A 23902-nucleotide genomic window follows, 5' to 3' on the forward strand; every position below is an offset into this window, starting at 1 on the left:
ACAAAGTCAGAAACTATAAACATACCTTCCAACAAGGCAACTGTTTGTTATTTACAAAGTTTAAGAAAAAAGAAGGTGTATGTATACATGTATTTTCCTTTATTAAGTTTTAAAAACACTGTTTTGAACCTTAAAATACAACCAAAACTATTTCAAGCTGAAGGAGAAATTTTTATCAGGATAACTTATTTTCCATTATTACCTTTATAATCTAAGAGATGGAGAAGGAAATGGCAACCCACTCCAGCATTCTTGCCAGAGAATCCCATGGACAGATGAGCCTGGTGGGTTATAGTCTATGGGGTCTCAAAGAGTCAGACACGACTGAGCAACTAACACAACACAATCTAAGAGAAGGCTCCATGAGTAATTATTTTCTTTCAACAACCTAATCTTGCCTAACATCAATGAAACCACTAACTATAGAGATGTCAATAGTATTTAATAAGACGGGAAAACTTTTGCAACATGGTGTTCATTAACTCATTTCTTAGTACAACCTTTTTATTTTTTTGAACACTTTTACTTCCATAATTTTCTTTTCAGTCTAATGTATTCTTCTTTTAATCTCTGGTCAGATGTAGGACAATCTGGAGTGAAGAAAGAAGGACATGGGGATCTTGAGGCAGATGGTGTGCCTGTGAACTCATTTATAATGGAGTGTCAGAGAGTTCAGGGGAATGCTGTCAAGAAGACGGCAGAGTAGGAGACACCAACCTCGATCTTCCCACAAAGACAACAAGTAGACAATTCAATGCAAGAATGAAAATAGCTCTGGGAAACCTCAGGAGTCTACTTAAGAAGGTTTAGTGCATAGCAGAGCAAAATAACCTGAGAATAACCACACACAAATAACACATTTTGTCTGTACAGTATCATTCCGTCCACCAGACCAGCACTGTTCAGAGCCAACAGACAACTTCCTGGCCAGAGAGAGTTTTTTTTTTGGTATGAAAATAGAGAACAGAGTGAGTGACCAGCTTCCCCAGCCTTTCAGGGCACTGTCCAATGGGCTGACCCCAACTCCTGTCACTGGCCTGCCCCTTCACTCATGTAAGCAGCTAGCCCCTGTGTAGCCATGAACTCACACGCCACTGGCCCGAACTCCCAGGATCATTCTCCACTGTCATGTACCCACCCATGGCTGGCCCCTGCAGCCATATGGTACATGCTGACAACCAAGGACCCCACTGCTGCTCCTGTACTGGAAGCCAGTCCTGACTCCTAACCCAGATCTGTATCACTATCTGTCTTTTAAGTAGCCCCTATCATCAAACATGCATACCATGACTTAGACTTTCTGTCACTGACCCCCACTATGGTGCACAAGACTGCAACTAGTCTTTATAACCACGTGAGTCCTGCTGCTGCTCATTCACCCAGAGTTGCCCCTAGCCACTGCTGTAGGCCCTTGCCAATGTGGGTGTGCCTGTAGCTAGTCCTTGCCATCATGCAGACACCTGCAGCCAGCTCTGCATTTGAGCATATATACACCACAGATTTTAGCTCTTGCGACCACCCTGGTCTTTTGTTGCTGAGATACCAATAGTCCTTGCAGCTACTAAGGAACCCCCACCCCCACCCCCAAACACACACACACATGCACACACACACAGCTCTTGCTGTCAAGGATCACACAGTTGCTGATATCACAGACCTTAGTTGACTGAGTCAATGAGATGCTTCACCATCCCAAATCATGACATATTTGTGAATTTCTCAGTTTTCTTCATGTCATTGAATTCCAGTTTCATATCTTTGTGGCTGAAAAAGTTGCTGAATAGGATTTCAGTCTTTTCTAATTCATTAAGATTTGTTTTGTGACCTAACATATGATCTATCTTGGAACATGTTTCATGTGCACTTGAAAAGAAATGATATTCTATTGCTGTTGGACAGAATGTTCTACAAATGTGTATTAGGTACATCTTGCCCAATGTGTAGTCTCAGTCCAATGTTTCCTTATGGAGTTTTGACCTGAACAATATATTTATTGTTAAAATTAGGATAGAGAACCCCGCTACACCTTGTCTTTAAATCTGCAATTTAATTTTGATGTGTTTCAATGTAGGTCTATTTGGATTCATCTCACTTGGAACTACCTAGGATTTGTAGATCTAGATGTCTGTTTCCTTCCCCAGGAGAGGGAAATTTTCTCTTTCTCTTTTCTTTCTTTTTCCTTTTTCTCTTTCATATTTTTTTTTTCTTTTACCTTTTCTTTTTTTTTTTTTAAGTGATCTAATTCTATTTCTATTTGTTTTTTGTTTGTTTAGTTGAAGTATAGTTGATTTATAATATTGTGTTACTTTCAGGTATAGCCATTATTTCTTTGAATCAGCCTTTCTCACTTTATTCTTCTTCAGGACTTATATAAAGCAAATATTAATGTGTTTGGTGGTATCCCATATGTCCTTAAACTATTTTTAACTCTTTTTCATTATTTTTGTTTTCCTTTTTGGTCCTCTAATTGGATGGATTCCACTGTTCTGTCTCCAAGTTCATTGATTCTTTGCTCCTCTTCATCTAGTTTTCTGCTGAACCCTCTACTGAGTTTTTCTGTTCAGTTATTGTATTCTTCAGTTCTGTGATTACTCTTTGGATTTCCTTATATTTTCTCTCTCTTTATTGAAATTATCATTATGTTAATGTACTGTTCTCCTGACTTTGGTGAGGAAATTTATGGTATTACTTTGAATGCTTCTCAAGCAAATCACTTATCTTCATTTCCATAAAGTCTGTAAATAAAGTTTTATCTTGTTCTTTTTTTGGAACTTCTTTTTTTGTTTCTTCATTTTCTTTGACTCTGTTGGTTTCTGTGCATCAGATAAAACAGCCACTCTTATTCTTAAGGAATGGTCTCATGTAGGACATAAAACTTATCATCTAGCCCAGCTTTATGTCTTGGTTGTATCTCAACCTTTGTGATTGTCCAAGCTTCTTGCTTTTTTTCTTTCCTTTTCTTCTTAAAGTGACTTCCAGTAGTTGAGGATATGCTAATACTTGTTAGTGTCCCAGACAGGAAGATCTCAGTCAACACCTAGATGCAGGCTAATTAGAAGTCAGACTCTCAGACTGAAGATTTTGCAAATAAACCTCTTCCAGGGAAAAACTAAGTGATGGACATTTCAGTCTTCTTCTGTGCTGAGCACAGTTAAAAGTGTTTCTCTATTTGTTTCAGTCCTGTGAGACCTATAAATGCAAGTCCAGCTGGTAACAGCTAAATAATTGAGGGGTGTGTCCCCTGAGTGGCAGTTGCAAAAGCCATGGTGCCAGATGTGTGTCCAGAAGCTGCTTCTAGAGAGGTCTCAGTGGTTTGGGAGGACTACAGGGAGGATGCTGAGATGCAATCTATTGTTGTTGTTCAGTCACTCAGTCATGTCAAATTCTTTGTGACTCCATGGACTGCAGCTTGCCAGGCTTCCCTGTCCTTCACCATCTCCAGACTTTGCTCAAACTCATGTCCATTGAGTCGGTGATGCCATCCAATTATCTCATCTCCTGTGGTCCCCTTTCCTCCTGCCCTCAATCTTTCCCAGTATCAGTGTCTTTTCCAATGAGTCAGTTCTTTGCATAAGGTGGCAAAGTATTGGAGCTTCAGTTTCAGTGTAAGTCCTTCCAGTGAATATTCAGGGTTAATCTCCTTTGGCATTGACAGGTTTGATATCCTTGCAGTCCAAGGGACTCTCAAGTCTTCTCCAACACCACAGTTCAAAGGCAACAATTCAGTGTTCAGCCTTTTTTATTGTCCAGGACTCACATCCATACATGACTAGTGGAAAAGCCATAGCTTTGACTATACAGACCTTTGTCAGAAAAGAAATGACTCTGTTTTTAAACATGCTGTCTAGGTTTATCATTGTTTTTCTTCCAAGGAGCAAGTGTCTTTTAATTTCATGACTGTAGTCACAGTCCACAGTGATTTTGGAGCCCAAGAAAATAAAGTCAGCCACTATTTCCACTGTTTCCCCATCTAGTTGCCATGAAGTGATGGGATCAGATGCCATGATCTTGGTTTTTTGAATGTTGAGTCTTAAGCCAACTTGTTCACACTCCTCTTTCACCTCCTTCAAGAGGCTCTTTAATTTCCTTTTTGCTTTCTGCCATAAAGGTTGTATCATCTGCATGTCTGTGGTTGTTGATATTTGTCCAGCAATCTTGATTCCAGCTTGAGCATCATCCAGTCCAGCATTTTGCATGATGTACTCTGCGTATAAGTTAAATAGTCAGGGTGACAATATACAGCCCTTAAAATAATCCTTTCCCAATTTTGAATCTGTCCATTGTTCATGTCTGGTTCTAACTGTTGCTTCTTGACCTGCATACAGATTTCACAGGAGGCAGGTATGGTGGTCTGGTATTCCCATCTCTAAGAATTTTCCACAGTTTGCTGTGATCTACACAGTCAAAGGCTTTAGCGTAGTCAATGAAGCAGAAATAAATATTTTTTCTGGAGTTTTCTTGCTTCTTGTCTGAGCCGATGGATGTTGGGAATTTGATCTCTGGTTCCTCTGCCTTTTCTAAATCCAGCTTGCATATCTGGAAGTTCTAGGTTCACGTACTTCTGAAGCCTAGCTAGAAGGATGTCGAGCACTACCTTGCTAGAGTGTGAGATGATTGCAATGGTGCAGTGGTTTGAACCTTCTCTGGCATTACCCTTCTTTGGGATTGTAATGGAAACTTACCTTTTCTAGTCCTGTAGTCACTGCTGAGTTTTCCAAATTTGCTGGCATACTGAGTGCAGCACTTCCACAGCATCATCTTTTAGGATTTGAAATTGCTCAGTTGGTATTTTGTCACTTCCTCTAGCTTTGTTCGTAGTGATGATTCCCAAGCACACTTGACTTCACATGCTAGGATGTCTGGTTCCAGGTGAGTGATCACATCATTGTGGTTATCTGGGTCATTAAGATCTTTTTTGTATAGTTCTTCTGTGTATTCTTGCCAACTTTTCTTAATATCTTTTGCTTCTGTTAGGTTCATGCTCTTTCTGTCCTTTATTGTGCCTATCATTGCAGGAAATGTTCCCTTGATATCTCTAATTTTCTTGAAGAGATCTCTAGTCTTTCCCAATCTATTGTTTGTGTTGTTGTTTTTTTTTTTCCTTCATAGTATTGTATTTACTTGCACTGTTCACTTAAAAAGGTTTTCTTATCTCTCCTTGCTATTCTCTGGAACTCTGCATTCAGATGGGTATCTCTTTCAATTGGCTTCCCTGTTCTCCACTGATGATTGAGTTGTGTCCCTAGGGCTAAATTAGAGATGTGACCTGCAGGCAGCAACTTTTAAAGTATTCAATAAGACCTCTTCAGGTAAAGGCTGGATGATGGGCATTTTTCCTCTGTACTGAGCCTGAGGTGGGGAACTGCAGTGAGTCCTCTTGAGTCCATTAGGTACCATTTCTTTGTTGGCTGTAGTGTTGTATGCTATGTGGACAGAAGCCTTTTGTCTTTCAGGGCTTGATATTTTGTCCCTTGCTTGGAAGTCTTAAAAGTTGAGCCTTTAGATGTTGGGTCTTAACATTTCTCTCTTCATGGAGAAATTGAGACTTCTGAGTTCCTTTCCTATTGTATATCACTGTGATGGGGTGGAGTTTATAGCAAGAGCATGTCTTAGGCTTTGTTATTCATTTCAATGTGTTTTTTTATTGTTGTTCCCCCAATGTGCCAGGGTCATTTCATCTAATTTCTGGATTTTACTTTTCCATAGGGAATTGTTTCATGTATAGCTGTAGACTCAATGTATCTGTGGGAGGAGGGGAGTTCAGGAACCTCCTATGTTACTATCTTAACTGAAACCTAGTAAGGCTTATACTCAATGTTTTCAATATAGGATTAATTCCTCCACTATCTGAGAAGGTCTGACAAATAGCTGAGGAAAGAAGAGAAGTGAAAGGTAAAGGAGAAAAGGAAAAATATATCTATCTGAATGCAGAGTTCCAAGGAATAGCTAGGAGCAATAAGAAACACTTCCTAAGTGATCAGTTGCAAAGAAATAGAGGAAAGCAATAGAATGGGAAAGACTAGAGAGCTCTTCAAGAAAATTAGAGATACCAAGGGAACTTTTCATGCAAAGATGGGCATAATAAAGGACAGGAATGGTATGGACCTAACAGAAACAGAAGACATAAAGAAGAGGTGGCAAGAATCCACAGAACTATGCAAAAAAAAAGATCTTAAATATACCCATATAACCATGATGGTGTGATCACTCACCTAGAGCCAGACGTCTTGGAGTGCAGAATCAAGTTGACGTTAGGAAGCATCACTAGGAACAAAGCTAGTGGAGGTGATGGAATTCCAGTTGAGCTATTTCAAATCCTAAAAGATGATTCTGTTAAAGTGCTGCACTCAATATGAGAGAAAATTTGGAAAACTCAGCAGTGGCTACAGGACTAGAAATGGTCACTTTTCATTCCAATCCCAAAGAAGAGTAATGCCAAAGAAGGTTCAAACTATGGCACAGTTGTACTCATCGCACATGCTACCAAAGTGATGCTCAAAATTTCCCAAGCTAAGTTTCAACAGTATGTGAACCAAGAACTTCCAGATATTCAAGCTGGACTTAGAAAAGGCAGAGGAACCAGAGATCAAATTGCCAACATCTGTTGGATCAGCAAGAGAATTCCAGAAAAACATCTACTTCTGCTTCATTGACTATGCTCAAGCCTTTGACTGTGTGGATCACAACAAAATGTGGAAAATTCTTAAAGAAATGGGAATACAGAACAGACCACCTTACCTGCCTCCTGAGAAATCTGTATGCAGGTCAGAAATCAATGGTTAGAATTGGACATGGAACCATGGACTAGTTCAAAATTGGGAAAGGAGGATATCAAGGCTGTATATTGTCACCTTGTTTATTTAATTTATATCGAGAGTACTTCATGTGAAATGCCGGATTGGATCAAGCACAAGATGGAATCAAGATTGCCAGGAGAAATATCAATAACCTCAGATATGACAATTATGCCACCCTCATGGCAGAAAACTAAGAGGAACTTAAGAGCCTTTTGATGAAAGTGAAAGAGAAGAGTGAAAAAAATTGACTTAAAACTAAACATTCAAAAAAACCAAGATCATGGCATCTGGTTCCATCACTTCATGGCAAATAGATGGGGAAAAATTGGAACCAGTGACAGACTTTATTTTCTTGGCCCCCAAAATCACTGCAGATGATGACTGCAGCCATGAAATTAAAAGACACTTGCTCCTTGGAGAAAACAGCTAAGATAAACCTAGACAGCATATTGAAAAGCAGAGACATTACTTTGCCAACAAAAGTCCACATATTCAAAGCTATGGTTTTTCCAGTAGTCATGTATGGATTAGAGAATTGCAGCAAAAAGAAAGTTCAGCCTCAAAGTATTGGTGCTTTTGAGCTGTGGAGTTGGAGAGGACTCTTGAGAGTCCCTTGGACAGCAAGGAGATCGACCAGTCAATCCTAAATGATATCAGTTCTGAATATTCATTGGAAGGCCTGATGCTGAAGCTGAAGTTCCAATAATTTAGGCCACCTGATGTGAAGAACTGACTCATTTGAAAAGACCCTGATGCTGGGACAGATTGAAGGCATAAGGAGAAGGGGATGACAGAGGATGAGATGGTTAGATGGCATCACCAACTTGATGGACATGAGTTTGAGCAAGCTCCGGGTGCTGGTGATGGACTGGGAAGTCTGGCATGCTACAGTCCATAGCGTCATAAAGAGTTGGATACACTGACCAACTGAACTGATCTGAACTGATTCTGCCTCTAGGCTTGGCAAGATAATTAAATGAGATAACAAAATGTATATAAAGCACTTTGAAAAGAAAGGAGCCTTATTTAAATGTAAAGGAAAGTTACATTGTCATGCCTGAATGAAAATGAGTTCCAGAATCCACAAAAAGGGTATGGTTTGTCTCTGCTCACTGCATGGCACAGCATGTACAAATCTCCTTCATGTGATTGAAGATGCAAATAAAGCCTGTTTACCTGAAGAATTCCATGGTGGGTCAGGTGCCTTGGAAGTCCCAGTATTTGTTGCCAGCTTCTTTTTGAGACATAGCAAGGTGGCTGGTTTATATTCCAGTTGTTCTAGCTGCCAAATGACTGAAAAGACCCAAAACAAAACAGCTTTCTCCAGCAGCACAAGAAGAAGTTGCCTTTCTCCTCTCTTCCAATTCTTTTATTTTAATCTTCTGTAATGTGTGGTTTTCAGATTCCAAAAATGTAAACAAAACATGTCTGTTCCATAGTTTCTATCCTCCAATGCAAATTGGAGAAAAGAGACCATAATGCCTCTTAATCTTCTTTAAACATTCCTTTTACAAATAATTTATTTCCAAACATTGGTTTTAAGGGGTGGAGTGGGGTAGAAACAGGATTCATATCAACGTATTGTATATAATGCTTTTTTTCCTGAATAGCTAACAGCATAGTCAAAGTAGGCAGTTTCCTAGGATGTTTGTGATCATATACTGAGGATAAAATGCTGCACAATACTTGAGACATTAGGGGAGAAGTGGTTGTTACATTGGGAGAAAAATATCTCAAAGAAATAAAGGGATCTCAAAGGTATTTTCCTTTCCTGTTCCTAAGAAATACATTTCCTCAAGCTGTACTTTCATTATGATACAAATTGTGCAAACAACTGGGAAATATAACTTTTAAATATTAAATGGAATTTGACCCTTGTTAAATGTGTAGATTTGAATATTTAACATCACATTCTCCTTGTAGGTTGCTTCTTTTATATGTTCTTTATTGTCTCAAATTAGTGTGCTCATTTCCCCGGTGTAGTTTCACAAGACAATGTTTTCATTCATTAACAAAATTTCATAGTGCATTAATAACATCAACACAGTCAAATTTCCCTATGTGCCAGCTTCAGGGTTAAAAGAGATGTAGGGACATTTGTTAAGCCCAGGTAAATATTAAATATCACTTGAGGGGGTGGAGAGTAACAATGGCATTTGCCGCCAGCCCTAAGTTCCTTAGAGATGTATAAAAATGCATATGACTTGTTCAGTCTATTAAGCAGATGCTAGTTCAGCTGTATTGCATATGTTGGTTTTCAGACCCAGTTTTGGAGTGCAGTGGTAGAAACATATGTATGTGTGAAAATTCCAGGTGTGAGTTTAGAGAATGTCATTTAAATTTTTATATTTTTATAATTTAATTTAAATGTTGATCTCAGAGATATATAAATGGTATTAGTTTTGATAAAGTTTGGAAAACTGATTACGAATATAGTAAAGCATGAAGTATGTGGATTTAAAAGGATTTTAAAAATTATATCTTACATGCACTTAACTGATCATTAATTTTGTCTGAGAATTTTCCTCGCTCCTATAACCAGCTATTGATTTGCAGTTGTTCCTCTTGATGGTTTTATCATGTGACATTCTGAATTGTTTTATAAGAAATTGTTTTAAAGTTTACATTTAACAACTCCTTCAACTAGGGAAACTATTTCTTAATATTTTAGCCCAAAAGAAAGAAAATATTATATCTCCTTACACTATTCTGAGACATGGAAAATCTACTGAGGACTTTATTTTTCTTTACAGAAAGACAACAATTTTTAAAAAGGTTTAAAAAAAAAGAAATTTTATAAAAATAAATTTCCCCCTTTTTTTTTTTTGCTCTAGAAAAGAGTATAAAATTGCATGAAATAATGAAAAACAAACAAAAACCCTTAATGCTAAATTCTAGTGTTTTTTTTTTTTTCTTTTTCTTTCAGCTCTCAGGAGAAGTGATTTTGCAAATTGCCAACGAACCAGTTCTGCCCTTTAATGCTCTCGATATAGCTTTAGAAGTTCAAAACAGCCTTAAAGGTAATTTTTCTTTGAATTATAGTAATTTTAGGAAATGAAAATGTTCAACTAATTTTCAACAGGTATAAAGTCAACAACTATTTCACTAGGTATAATAATGTGGCACTTTCTTACATATAGAGGATAACCTTGAGAAGGGCTTAGAAGAATGTTGGCTGCCATGTCAATAAGAATGAGGTTGGTAAAGATTCTGCCTGCAATGCAGGAGACCTGGGTTTGATCTCTGAGTCGGGAAGATCCCCTGGAGAAGGGCATGGCAACCCACTGCAGTATCCTTTCCTGGAAAATCTCATGGACGGAGGAGCCTGTTGGGCTACAGTTCATGGGGTCGAAAGAGTTGGACACGACTTAGCGATTAAACTACCACATGCCTAATATTCAGTCAGTTCAAACAATCTTGGTTGAAAGTTTGTGTTTTGAGATTGGTTTCTGTGAGGTATGGGCTGGGTCCATTTGATTGAAGTATTGGCTCATTATAGATTAAGGCTGACAAGGAGGAAACTAGGGAATTATTTCCGTAGTCTCTATTTCAGTTGCTTCATGTTTGAATATATCTCTTTCTAGAATTTTTAATATCACCCTAATAATTACCTTTATTTTCCCTTTTTCTATATATAAACCTTTCAACAAAACTTTTAGTTTATCTCCATTCCCCAAATACAAAGGACAGTGTTGTAAATAATTTAAAAGTGCACCCTCCTTCTTTTTGAGCCACACATCTTACTACCATATCATTTGTAAACATGCGTTTCTCAATATAAAAGCAAATATTTTCACTATGGTATTTAAGCAGTCATTCTTGGAAAATGGGTCAGTCTAAAGAGCCAAACAGTTATAGTATCTAAAGCTGTAATGCTTTAAAAATTTTGACTACCTGGATTGGTTCTTAATCCAGAGAGTACCACAATAAAATATTTTTTCCCCTCAGTGATTCTTATGACTTCTATTATATTGGCTGTAAAACTGTGACCTTGGAGCAATTGAGCTATTTAGGGCCTTTTACTCCCATACTAAATGGCCTCATATTGCTCTACACTGGGGATATTTAAGCTTGTCTATTTTTTTCTATTTTGTCAAGCTTCATTTTATTGTTGTCAGTATGACGACCTGTAGCAGTCACTTTGTCCTCTGTTTAAAATTTTCTATTTCTGTAATATTTTGTAGAGACTGAGTAACCAAGTATATGGTATTTTACAAAATAAGAACAGCATAAGCATAAATAAAGGGTTAAAAACTTCTGTGAATAATATATTCTTTGCAAGGATTTCTTTTAACCATCTATTTTATTTGTTCTGTAGACTGTTTTGCTTTTTCCTTAGTTCTCATTTTCATACTTTAAAAAATTCAGTTGGTATTGCATATTATACTTAAAACTTGCAGAGAACAAATGGAGGAGACTTATTTGTATTACAAGAAGATTTGTCCATCTATAAAGAATAACTCTCATGCATAGAAATGAGCCTCAAGGAGTATACTGTGAAATAGTAACACTGTGCGATAGAATTATAAATGATTTACAGGTTGCTTTTCTGAGTTTAGATCTATAATAAATGTTTAATACCTTTGTAATAAAGATATGAAGATATATTTTTAAAATTAAACAAAGCCAGCAAAACCAAAAACAGTAGCAATGCTGCCATTTTGAGATCCAAATTCTATTATTTTTTAAACATTTGGGTGTACTTTTAAAATCTGTAAGTAATATTTTAGCATTATTATTTCTATATGAGTGTTTTAAATAATGTAGTCTACCTCTGAGGGTCAGAAAAAAGTCCTAATGAGTCATTCTTAGAATGACTGTTTTTTTTTTCTTTGTGTGTGTGTGGGCAGGTAGTTAGGAATCTCTTTTAAAATACAGGAAAGTACTGTTTCTTTCTTCAGAAAATTGCACTTGTACAAAACAGTTTGCATATATCCCTCAGACTTTACAAGATCTCCTGAACCCATTTATTCATTCATTTAACAAATATTTATTGACTATCCATGGTATTCCTGGCATGGTTATATGACCAGAAAACCAAAACATAAAACCCAGCCTCTAGATAAATAAACAAAACAAAATTAAAATTTCTACTGCTAAGAAACATATGTACATGGTAGAACAAAACTGCCATAAGTCAAAGCAATTTTTAAATTAGCTTTATGCTCAAATTGTTCTCTAATATCAATCACTTTGGAGTAAATTTGCATTAAGTGTTACAGAGCATAACATAACTGCCCTGTATCCAGGGCACAATGGAGAGATTAGGTCTGGGAATATATAAGTGAGAGGTGTGCCAGATGAGATTTCTAATCGAGTGCAGATAGAGGACAGAAAGGGCTTCCTAGGTGGCGCAGTGGTGAAAAATCCACCTGCCAATGCAGGAGGTGCAAGAGTTGGAGCCCTGGGTTGGGAAGATCCCCTGGGGGAGGGCACGGCACCCAACTCCAATATTCTTGCCTGGAGAATTCCATGGTCAGAGGAGCCTGGCGGGCTACAGTCCATAGGGTCACAGAGAATCAGACAGGACGGAGCACAGCGCAGCAGCAGCAGAGGACAGAAAAGGCTTATGATTTCTGGGCATGTCTACATTTAGAAATTAGGAACAGAAGGGGAATCTGAGACAGAGACTGAGAGGGAGACAAAGGATAAGAGACAAACTGGGTGAATGTGATATCTTGAAGCCAAGGGAATAAAAGCTTTGAGAGAGGAAGGAGGGATCCACTCCATCAAATACTACTACAGGTTAAGAAAAGTGATGACCAAGTACTGATAGCTAGATTGAGCAATTTGGAGGTCACTGGTGATCTTACCAAAAGCAATTTTAGTAGAGTGGTATACAAAATAGTCTGATTAGATGGCTTCAAAAGAAAATGAAGTGATAAATTGGGGACTGGTGCTGGTAGATGGAAAGCTTGGAGTTGAAACCAGTTAGCATGTTTTTATTTTGATGAGAATGATCTGATGGAGAGTGAGGATTTGATTAAGATGAAAGGAGAATTGAAAAAATTCAATTCTTTGAGTTTTTGAAGAAAGTGAAATGAGAATTGCTAGAATGTTTTTATTGAAGAAGCAGCATAAGATGGAGAATGTTGCCTTAGTGATAAACATCCATAAAAATGTGAAGGAACACAGAGCATTATCATATGGGGTAAGTAAATGTGGTGCTGGGAACTCTTGTCAACCTCTTCGATTGTAACAAACAATACAATAGTTGCTTGGGAAAGTGAAGGAGGGATTAGTCTTGGGCACCATTAAGTGAAAGTGAAAGTGAAGTAACTCAGTCGTGTCCGACTCTTTGCGACCCCATGGATTGTAGCCTACCAGGCTCCTCAGTCCATGGAATTTTCCAGGCAAGAGTACTGGAGTGGGTAGCCATTTCCTTCTCCAGGGGATCTTCCCAACCCAGGAAATGAACCCGGGTTGTCCGCACTGCGGGCAGACGCTTTACCATCTGAGCCACCAGGGAAGCCCCATTAAGCATTCAGAAGAAACGTTTTAAGTGAGATGTGCTATGCGCTGTGCTTAGTCGCTCAGTCGTGTCCGACTCTTTGTGACTCCATGGACTGTAGCCCACCAGGTTCCTCTGTTCATGGGATTCTCCAGGCAAGAATACTGGAGTAGGTTGCCATGCCCGCCTCCAGGGGATCTTCCCAACCCAGGGATCGAACCCAGGTCTCCTGCAGTGCAGGTAGTTTCTTTACCATCTGAGTCATCAGGGAAGCCTTTAAGTGAGATAATTCAGCATAATTGTGTACTTTTCCCAGCCTTCAGCTGGGGATTCAGGCATAGAACAGGTAGATTTGGATTTAATCAGAGCTGGGGCTTTGCTGGGAGGGGGAAAATGAGCTAGATAAGGTTAGGACAAATGGGAGTGAGAGTGTCTGACAAGGAGTGCTCATACTGATGGACCGACATACCTGAACTGGGTGTGGAATAAAGTAAGGATACAATGAGAGTGAGCACAAAGAACGGAGGATCGATAGACCTAATTTATTGTCAATCCAAAGAATTAGAAAAAGTACGCGGAAAAGACCCGCAATTGGAATTGTTGAAAATCTGATCATAAAACGAGTGCAGATACTGGTAATGACAGTGTCAGGGTTGAGGCAGGACCATGGAAGGGTGGTAGCTGATCAACAGGGGAAAAGAGCTATGGAAAAAGAGGCCAGACTGTGTCTATGTGGATATTGATATTATCAAGAGCTAAGACAGGAGTAAATTGTACAAGAAACAGCGATTGAACCAGGAGGTAAAATCTTCAGAGAATGAGCCGGGACATAAAGACACTTCATATTGTTCTCCTATGGCTAGTGGTATAGAGGGCCTGGGAGAAAAGAGAGCTACTGCTGAATGGTGATGTGACGGGAGCATTGTCAATAGTGGAGAGCCGGGTTTCAGTTGAGGCAAAAAGGTAAAGAAAACAGTCTGAGAATAGGCCAGGTTACTAATCCTTTCTTTGATAGCTATATCTAAAAGCATGTCAGTACAAGGGAAACAACAGGACAAGATGAAACTCCAGTCATTCTACAGTGATTTCCACTGCAAGCCAGACATGACAAAGTCTAGAAAAAGACCCGCTTGAAAATCTCAGGCTCTCAGTTGGATGAGCCAGGAGCATTTTGGCTTCTTGCTGTTATATCAGACTGTCTCTTCTTTGGTTATTGGTTATTTTTGAGTTTTGCTTCTTTTGATGTGAAACTCCTGGGTCTCCCTGTCACTTTCACTCAGAAAGATGTGGCCAGACTTGAGATACACCCATACTAAAAACACAAAGCAAAACAAAGCAAAATGTAACCCCCAAAATAGGCAAAAATTATTCCTTTACCATGACCTGGCTATAACTATTTGATCAAAGGGATATGAGTAGTCACCTTTAAGCTATACATTTTTTTTGTTATCAGGATTCAAAACTATTTGAATTATTTGAATCATAGTAAGAGATTATTTAAATGTTTGCTAAATTGTAGGCAATTTGGTTTACTTATTCTATTTTGACTACTTTGGTTATAACCTTAGTTTTAAAATAGGATATTTTAATGTTCTAATGCATGACTAATGGACATACTTATCAACAACTAAGTAAACATTTCAGTTTCAATTTTAGCTACAATGTTAGATGATTTCACTAGCTAAACAGGGTTTCTATACCATGTTAAATGAAACATATAGTTTTATCACTTGATACAAGCTTTAATTGTTGATATATTTTCTTATATTTCTATGGCAGTTAATGGTGATTAGTCTTAAGTTCTCAATTACAGTTTAAAAAAAATGACCTTCAAGACTGAACTATAAAATACTGTTTCTCCTTACTGCAGAGTTTAAGTATGAAGGTCTCTGAAGCCTGATTGCATTTTCAACGGTGTAATTTTTACCCCTTGACAACCAGCCATCTTGTTTATTTATTACACTAGTTTACGGTAGCAGCAGACCATTCTCTATCCTTCTCACAACCCCCAGAAAGAAGGATAATTTACCAGTGAATAATTTGTTTGAGTTGATTTATTAGATGGTTCTTGAAAGCTCATTTTGACTGAGTGACCTTGGCTCTTAATATTTGGTCAATGCCAAGCACATAATAGAGGATGAATATTTATAACATGGTTGGTGCATGGGGATATAGTATAAATAGTGACTGATAAGATAACTGACATGCATCAGATGTATTTATGACAAATAAAAGTATGTTCAAAAAATGCACACACAAGCCAATGGTACTAGTTTATGGGGGCAAAGAAGGGTGTAAGGAATAAGTAAAGTTAAACTTACCATACCGTTGAACCTGGAAGCCAATTAAAGAGTAAGCACTTGATGACCTTACTAAGTTTGCAGTTTCTCACTTATCCACTTTTAATGCAAAAATAGTGCTTCAAAATAATTAGCAACTATATAATTCTGATACTTTAAGTTTATAGTTTCTCACTTTATTTACTTTTTTAATGCAAATTAGCACTTCAAAAGAATTAACAACTGTGTAATTCTGATGCTTTTTGTTTTCTTTGCCAGAATTCTGGATGTTAATTATTTAGCATGATTATAAAAACTACAAATGACCAAATAAAGTAAAAATCATTTTCATTTGATCTGGCTATGTACACATTTAGTGCCAGCCAGACCCAACAGGAAACACAATTTCGAACTGTGTGGCTTGTTGCCACCTCTGATTGTCTCACTTAATGTGAAATGGTTGTTGGCAGCTTTTCCGCTGCTTTTTGAAATACTAACAATGTTGATTTGATCTGACTTTTTTGTTTGTTTGTTTCTTTATAAGCTTTGATAATTCATTAGCATCAATCACTTCATTTTAGGAGGAGGGATAGTATTTCAACGTGATGATGCCACTGAGGCAAGCTCTATGATTTCTTTTATATTTTTAGTTTCATATTTTCACTTGTTACGCTGGTTCTTTACTACAGTCCCAAGTGATTGGGACCTGTATAATGTGTTTTTGTGTGTGTGTGTGTTCCTTTCTGAGTAATGTAAGACAAATTTCCCAATTTGCAAATAAGTGTGCACTTTATAAATTGCATGATCACATCCTCAGTCTCTCTATATCCAGTCTTGGTTTTAATGACTACCAATTCAAACTCTGGACCAGCCTATAGATAGTAAAGGGTAGATGCCTTGTTCTGTGTTCTCCCTGAGAAACCTGAAGCAGATCATCTAAAATCCAAATATTTCCAGGGAAAGATTATGTTTCCAGGGGAATTCTGAACCAAGCCAGATCAGCAGTGGTCTGAACTAGCATTTCTGGAGCTGAGTTTTTGGTGTGACAAGGACTTAAAAACATTCTCTGAGGGAGGAGCCAAGATGGCGGAGGAGTAGGACGGGGAGACCACTTTCTCTCCTACAAATTCATCAAAAGAATAACTGAATGCAGAGCAAACCTCACAAAACAACTTCTGATCGCTAGCTGAGGTCATCAGGCGCCCAGAAAAGCAGACCATTGTCTTCGAAAGGAGGTAGGACAAAATATAAAAGATAAAAAGTGAGACAAAAGAGCTAAGGACGGAGACCTGTCCGGGAAGGGAGTCTTAGGCGGCCTTGCTTGGGCTAGGGTCCGGGCCTGAGTGCCCTGAGGACAATCGGAGGGAGCTTCTGTGAGGTGCCAACTTGAACTGTGGGAGACCAAAAGAGAGAAAATTAACCGGCCGGAACACACTGCCGGCCGTTCGCAGAACAAAGGGACGGAGAAAGTCCCAAGAAGAGGTCGCAGGCTGCGGACCCGCCCAGCCCCGCCGGAGGCAGGAGGCAGGGGGGAGGGGAAGGTCGCGGCGAGACACAGGGCGCAGGCACCCGACCGGCGCGGGCGGGGACTGGGGCTGGGGACGCAGAGGGCGGAAGGCGCGCGCACCCGACTGGCGTCAGCGGAAACTGAGACTGGGTCCGCGGAAGGGAGTGTGCCACACCTGGGGATAGTGCGCCCACCAAGCCCCTGGCTGCCTGGACCGCTCTGACGGGGAAGGCACAGAGAGCAGGCGCAGCTTTTCCTTCCGCGCTTTTGTGTAACACCCGAGGGCTGGAACCTAGCGCAGCGCGGGGCGCGCTCCATATAGAACAGCCGGGAGCCTGAGCAGCGGCAGACGGAGAAAGCAGCGTCAGCCCCTCCCAGCAGCGCCAGCCCGCCCCCGCAGGGCCAGCCCCTCCTCGCAGCGTCAGCCCCGCCCCGCAGCGCCAGCCCATCCCCGCAGCGTCAGCCCCTCCCAGCAGCGCAAGGGAACTAGCTAACTGAATAAGAGCCCACCTCCGCCCGCCTGTGTCAGGGCGGAAATGAGGCTCTGAAGAGACCGGCAAACAGAAGCCAAATAAACAAAGGGAACCGCTTCAGAAGGGACTGGTGCAACAGATTAAAATCCCTGTAGAAAACACCGACTTCACCGGAAGGGCCCTGTAGATATCGAGAAGTGTAAGCTGGAACGAGGAGCTATCTGAAACTGAGCCGAACCCACACTGACCGCAGCAGCTCCAGAGAAACTCCTAGATATATTTTTACTTTTTTTTTTCTAAGTAAGGAAAAAAAAAAAAATTTTTTTTTCTTTTTATATTTTTTCTTTTTTATTTTTTCTCTTTTATTTTCCTTTAAAATTCCCTATTACTCCCCCATTACTCCTTAACTTTCATTTACATAGATTTTTACGATTTTTTTAATTAGGGGGAAAAAAAATTTTTTTTTTTTCTTTCTTTCTTTTTTTTTTTGTTTTTTTTTCCTTTTTTTTCTTTTTCTTTTTTTTCTTTTTTCTTCTTTTTTTTCCTTTCCGTTTTCTCTTTTATTTTCTATTTTTCTTTTTCTCTTATTTCTTTTAAAGTCCTCTAGTACTCCTCCACTACTCTTCATTTTCATTTTCACTACACTATAACCTTACCAAAAAAAAAAAAAAAAAAAGAGAAGCCCTATCTTTAAACCGAAGATTATTCTCTCCCAATCTTGACTCTCTGTTTTCTACCTCAGAACACCTCTATTTCCTCCTTTCCCCTTCTCTTCCCAATCCAATTCTGTGAATCCTTGTAGGTGTCTGAGATACGGAGAACACTCTGGGAACAGACAGCTGCGTAGATCTGTCTCTCTCCTCTTGAGTCCCCCTTTTTCTCCTCCTGCTCATCTCTATCTCCCTCCTCCCTTTTCTCCTGTTCATGTAACTCTGTGAACCTCTCTGGGTGTCCCTAACAGGGGAGAATCTTTTCGCCATTAACCTAGAAGTTTTATTATCAGTGCTGTATAGTTGGAGAAGTCCTGAGACTACAGGAAGAATAAAACTGAAATCCAGAGGCAGGAAACTTAAGCCCAAAACCTGAGAACACCAGAAAACTCCTGACTACATGGAACTTTAAGCAATAAGTGACCGTCCAAAAGCCTCCATACCTACACTGAAACCAACCACCACCCAAGAGCCAGTAAGTTTTAGAGCAAGACATACCACGCAAATTCTCCAGCAACACAGGAACATAGCCCCGAATGTCAACATACAGACTGCCCAAGGTGACACCTAACACATAGACCCATCTCAAAACTCATTACTGGGCACTCCATTGCTCTCCAAAAAGAAGAAATCAAGTTCCACGCACCAGTACACTGACGCAAGCTTCCCTAACCGGGAAACCTTGACAAGCCAATCGTCTAACCCCACCCACTGGGTAAATCCTCCACAATAAAAAGGAACCACAGACCTCCAGAATACAGAAAGTCCACTCCAGACACAGCAATCTAAACAAGATGAAAAGGCAAAGAAATACCCAACAGGTAAAGGAACATGAAAAATGCCCACCAAGTCAAACAAAAGAGGAGGAGATAGGGAATCTACCTGAAAAAGAATTTAGAATAATGATAATAAAAATGATCCAAAATCTTGAAAACAAAATGGAGTTACAGATAAATAGCCTGGAGACAAAGATTGAAAAGATACAAGAATTGTTTAATAAAGACCTAGAAGAAATAAAAAAGAGTCAATTAAAAATGAACAATGCAATGAATGAGATCAAAAACACTTTGGAGGGAACCAAGAGTAGAATAACGGAGGCAGAAGATAGGATAAGTGAGGTAGAAGATAAAATGGTGGAAATAAATGAAGCAGAGAGGAAAAAAGAAAAAAGGATCAAAAGAAATGAGGACAACCTCAGGGACCTCTGGGACACTGTGAAACGCCCCAACATTCGAATCATAGGAGTCCCAGAAGAAGAAGACAAAAAGAAAGGCCATGAGAAAATACTCGAGGAGATAATAGCTGAAAACTTCCCTAAAATGGGGAAGGAAATAGCCACTCAAGTCCAAGAAACCCAGAGAGTCCCAAACAGGATAAACCCAAGGCGAAACACCCCAAGACACATATTAATCAAACTAACAAAGATCAAACACAAAGAACAAATATTAAAAGCAGCAAGGGAAAAACAGCAAATAACACACAAAGGGATTCCCATAAGGATAACAGCTGACCTATCAATAGAAACCCTCCAGGCCAGAAGGGAATGGCAGGACGTCCTGAAAGTAATGAAAGAGAATAACCTACAACCTAGATTACTGTATCCAGCAAGGATCTCATTCAGATATGAAGGAGAACTCAAAAGCTTTACAGATAAGCAAAAGCTGAGAGAATTCAGCACCACCAAACCAGCTCTTCAACAAATGCTAAAGGATCTTCTCTAGACAGGAAATGCAGAAAGGTTGTATAAACGTGAACCCAAAACAACAAAGTAAATGGCAACGGGACCACACCTATCAATAATTACCTTAAATGTAAATGGGTTGAATGCCCCAACCAAAAGACAAAGATTGACTGAATGGATACAAAAACAAGACCCCCATATATGCTGTCTACAAGAGACCCACCTCAAAACAAGAGACACATACAGACTAAAAGTGAAGGGCTGGAAAAAAATATTTCATGCAAATGGAGACCAAAAGAAAGCAGGAGTCGCAATACTCATATCAGATAAAATAGACTTTCAAATAAAGGCTGTGAAAAGAGACAAAGAAGGACACTACATAATGATCAAAGGATCAATCCAAGAAGAAGATATAACAATTATAAATATATATGCACCCAACACAGGAGCACCGCAATATGTACGGCAAACACTAATGAGTATGAAAGAGGAAATTAATAGTAACACAATAATAGTGGGAGACTTTAATACCCCACTCACAACTATGGATACATCAACTAAACAGAAAATTAACAAGGAAACACAAACTTTAAATGACACAATGGACCAGCTAGACCTAATTGATATCTATAGGACATTTCACCCCAAAACAAGCAACTTCACCTTTTTCTCAAGTGCACACGGAACCTTCTCCAGAATAGATCACATCCTGGGCCATAAATCTAGTCTTGGAAAATTCAAAAAAATTGAAATCATTCCAGTCATCTTTTCTGACCACAGTGCAGTAAGATTAGATCTCAATTACAGGAAAAAAAATTGTTAAAAATTCAAACACCTGGAGGCTAAAGAACACGCTTCTGAATAACCAACAAATCATAGAAGAAATCAAAAAAGAAATCAAAATATGTATAGAAATGAATGAAAATGAAAACACAACAACCCAAAACCTATGGGACACTGTAAAAGCAGTGCTAAGGGGAAGGTTCATAGCATTACAGGCTTACATCAAGAAACAAGAAAAAAGCCAAATAAATAACCTAACTCTACACCTAAAGCAATTAGAGAAGGAAGAAATGAAGAACCCCAGGGTTAGCAGAAGGAAAGAAATCTTAAAAATTAAGGCAGAAATAAATGCAATAGAAACTAAAGAGACCATAGCAAAAATCAACAAAGCTAAAAGCTGGTTTTTTGAAAAAATAAACAAAATTGACAAACCATTAGCAAGACTCATTAAGAAACAAAGAGAGAAGAACCAAATTAACAAAATTAGAAATGAAAATGGAGAGATCACAACAGACAACACTGAAATACAAAGGATCATAAGAGACTACTACCAGCAGCTCTATGCCAATAAAATGGACAACTTGGATGAAATGGACAAAATCTTAGAAAAGTATAACTTTCCAAAACTGAACCAGGAAGAAATAGAAGATCTTAACAGACCCATCACAGGCAAGGAAATCGAAACTGTAATCAAAAATCTTCCAGCAAACAAAAGCCCAGGACCAGATGGCTTCACAGCTGAATTCTACCAAAAATTTAGAGAAGAGCTAACACCTACCTTACTCAAACTCTTCCAGAAAATTGCAGAAGAAGGTAAACTTCCAAACTCATTCTATGAGGCCACCATCACCCTAATTCCAAAACCTGACAAAGATGCCACAAAAAAAGAAAACTACAGGCCAATACCACTGATGAACATAGATGCAAAAATCCTTAACAAAATTCTAGCAAACAGAATCCAACAACATATTAAAAAAATCATACACCACGACCAAGTGGGCTTTATCCCAGGAATGCAAGGATTCTTCAATATCCGCAAATCAATCAATGTAATACACCACATTAACAAATTGAAAGATAAAAACCATATGATTATCTCAATAGATGCAGAGAAAGCCTTTGACAAAATTCAACACTCATTTATGATTAAAACTCTCCAAAAAGCAGGAATAGAAGGAACATACCTCAACATAATAAAAGCTATATATGACAAACCCACAGCAAGCATCACCCTCAATGGTGAAAAATTGAAAGCATTTCCCCTGAAATCAGGAACAAGACAAGGGTGCCCACTCTCACCACTACTGTTCAACATAGTGTTGGAAGTTTTGGCCACAGCAATCAGAGCAGAAAAAGAAGCAAAAGGAATCCAGATAGGAAAAGAAGAAGTGAAACTCTCACTGTTTGCAGATGACATGATCCTCTATATAGAAAACCCTAAAGACTCTACCAGAAAATTACTAGAACTAATCAATGAATATAGTAAAGTTGCAGGATATAAAATTAACACACAGAAATCCCTTGCATTCCTATATACTAACAATGAAAAAACAGAAAGAGAAATTAAGGAAACAATACCATTCACCATTGCAACAAAAAGAATAAAATACTTAGGAGTATATCTACCTAAAGAAACAAAAGACCTATACATAGAAAACTATAAAACACTGATGAAAGAAATCAAAGAGGACACAAACAGATGGAGAAACATACCGTGTTCATGGATTGGAAGAATCAATATTGTCAAAATGGCTATTCTACCCAAAGCAATCTATAGATTCAATGCAATCCCTATCAAGCTACCAACGGTATTTTTCACAGAACTAGACCAAAGAATTTCACAATTTGTATGGAAATACAAAAAACCTCGAATAGCCAAAGTAATCTTGAAAAAGAAGAATGGAACTGGAGGAATCAACCTGCCTGACTTCAGACTCTACTACAAAGCCACAGTCATCAAGACAGTGTGGTACTGGCACAAAGACAGAAATATAGACCAATGGAACAGAATAGAAAGCCCAGAGATAAATCCACGAACCTATGGACACCTTATCTTTGACAAAGGAGGCAAGGATATACAATGGAAAAAAGACAACCTCTTTAACAAGTGGTGCTGGGAAAACTGGTCAACCACTTGCAAAAGAATGAAACTAGAACACTTTCTAACACCATACACAAAAATAAACTCAAAATGGATTAAAGATCTAAATGTAAGACCAGAAACTATAAAACTCCTAGAGGAGAACATAGGCAAAACACTCTCCGACATAAATCACAGCAAGATCCTCTATGACCCACCTCCCAGAATATTGGAAATAAAAGCAAAACTAAACAAATGGGATCTAATGAAACTTAAAAGCTTTTGCACTACAAAAGAAACTATAAGTAAGGTGAAAAGACAGCCGTCAGATTGGGAGAAAATAATAGCAAATGAAGAAACAGACAAAGGATTAATCTCAAAAATATACAAGCAACTCCTGCAGCTCAATTCCAGAAAAATAAATGACCCAATCATAAAGTGGGCCAAAGAACTAAACAGACATTTCTCCAAAGAAGACATACAGATGGCTAACAAACACATGAAAAGGTGCTCAACGTCACTCATTATTAGAGAAATGCAAATCAAAACCACAATGAGGTACCATTACACGCCAGTCAGGATGGCTGCTATCCAAAAGTCTACAAGCAATAAATGCTGGAGAGGGTGTGGAGAAAAGGGAACCCTCTTACACTGTTGGTGGGAATGCAAACTAGTACAGCCACTATGGAAAACAGTGTGGAGATTCCTTAAAAAACTGGAAATAGAACTGCCATATGACCCAGCAATACCACTTCTGGGCATACACACTGGGGAAACCAGATCTGAAAGAGACACATGCACCCCAATGTTCATCGCAGCACTGTTTATAATAGCCAGGACATGGAAGCAACCTAGATGCCCATCAGCAGATGAATGGATAAGGAAGCTGTGGTACATATACACCATGGAATTTTACTCAGCCGTCAAAAAGAACTCATTTGAACCAGTCCTAATGAGATGGATGAAACTGGAGCCCCTTATACAGAGTGAAGTAAGCCAGAAAGATAAAGAACATTACAGCATACTAACACATATATATGGAATTTAGAAAGGTGATAACGATAACCCTATATGCAAAACGGAAAAAGAGACACAGAAGTACAGAACAGACTTTTGAACTCTGTGGGAGAAGGTGAGGGTG

General features: G+C 38.7%; 1 protein-coding gene across 8 annotated transcripts in view; it reads left to right on the top strand.

The window, feature by feature from the left end:
* NAALADL2 (N-acetylated alpha-linked acidic dipeptidase like 2) overlaps positions 1-23902 on the top strand; it is a 1495786-nt gene that overhangs the window by 1370866 nt on the left and 101018 nt on the right. For all 8 annotated transcript variants that reach the window (XM_043875325.1, XM_043875329.1, XM_043875328.1 and 5 more), the window contains one exon: positions 9724-9817. In XM_043875325.1, coding sequence (XP_043731260.1) covers positions 9724-9817 — 94 coding nt within the window. The remainder of the gene's footprint in view (positions 1-9723; positions 9818-23902) is intronic.

Source organism: Cervus elaphus, chromosome 19 (assembly GCF_910594005.1).
Source record: "Cervus elaphus chromosome 19, mCerEla1.1, whole genome shotgun sequence".
In the NCBI taxonomy this organism is placed as follows: Eukaryota; Metazoa; Chordata; class Mammalia; order Artiodactyla; family Cervidae; genus Cervus; species Cervus elaphus.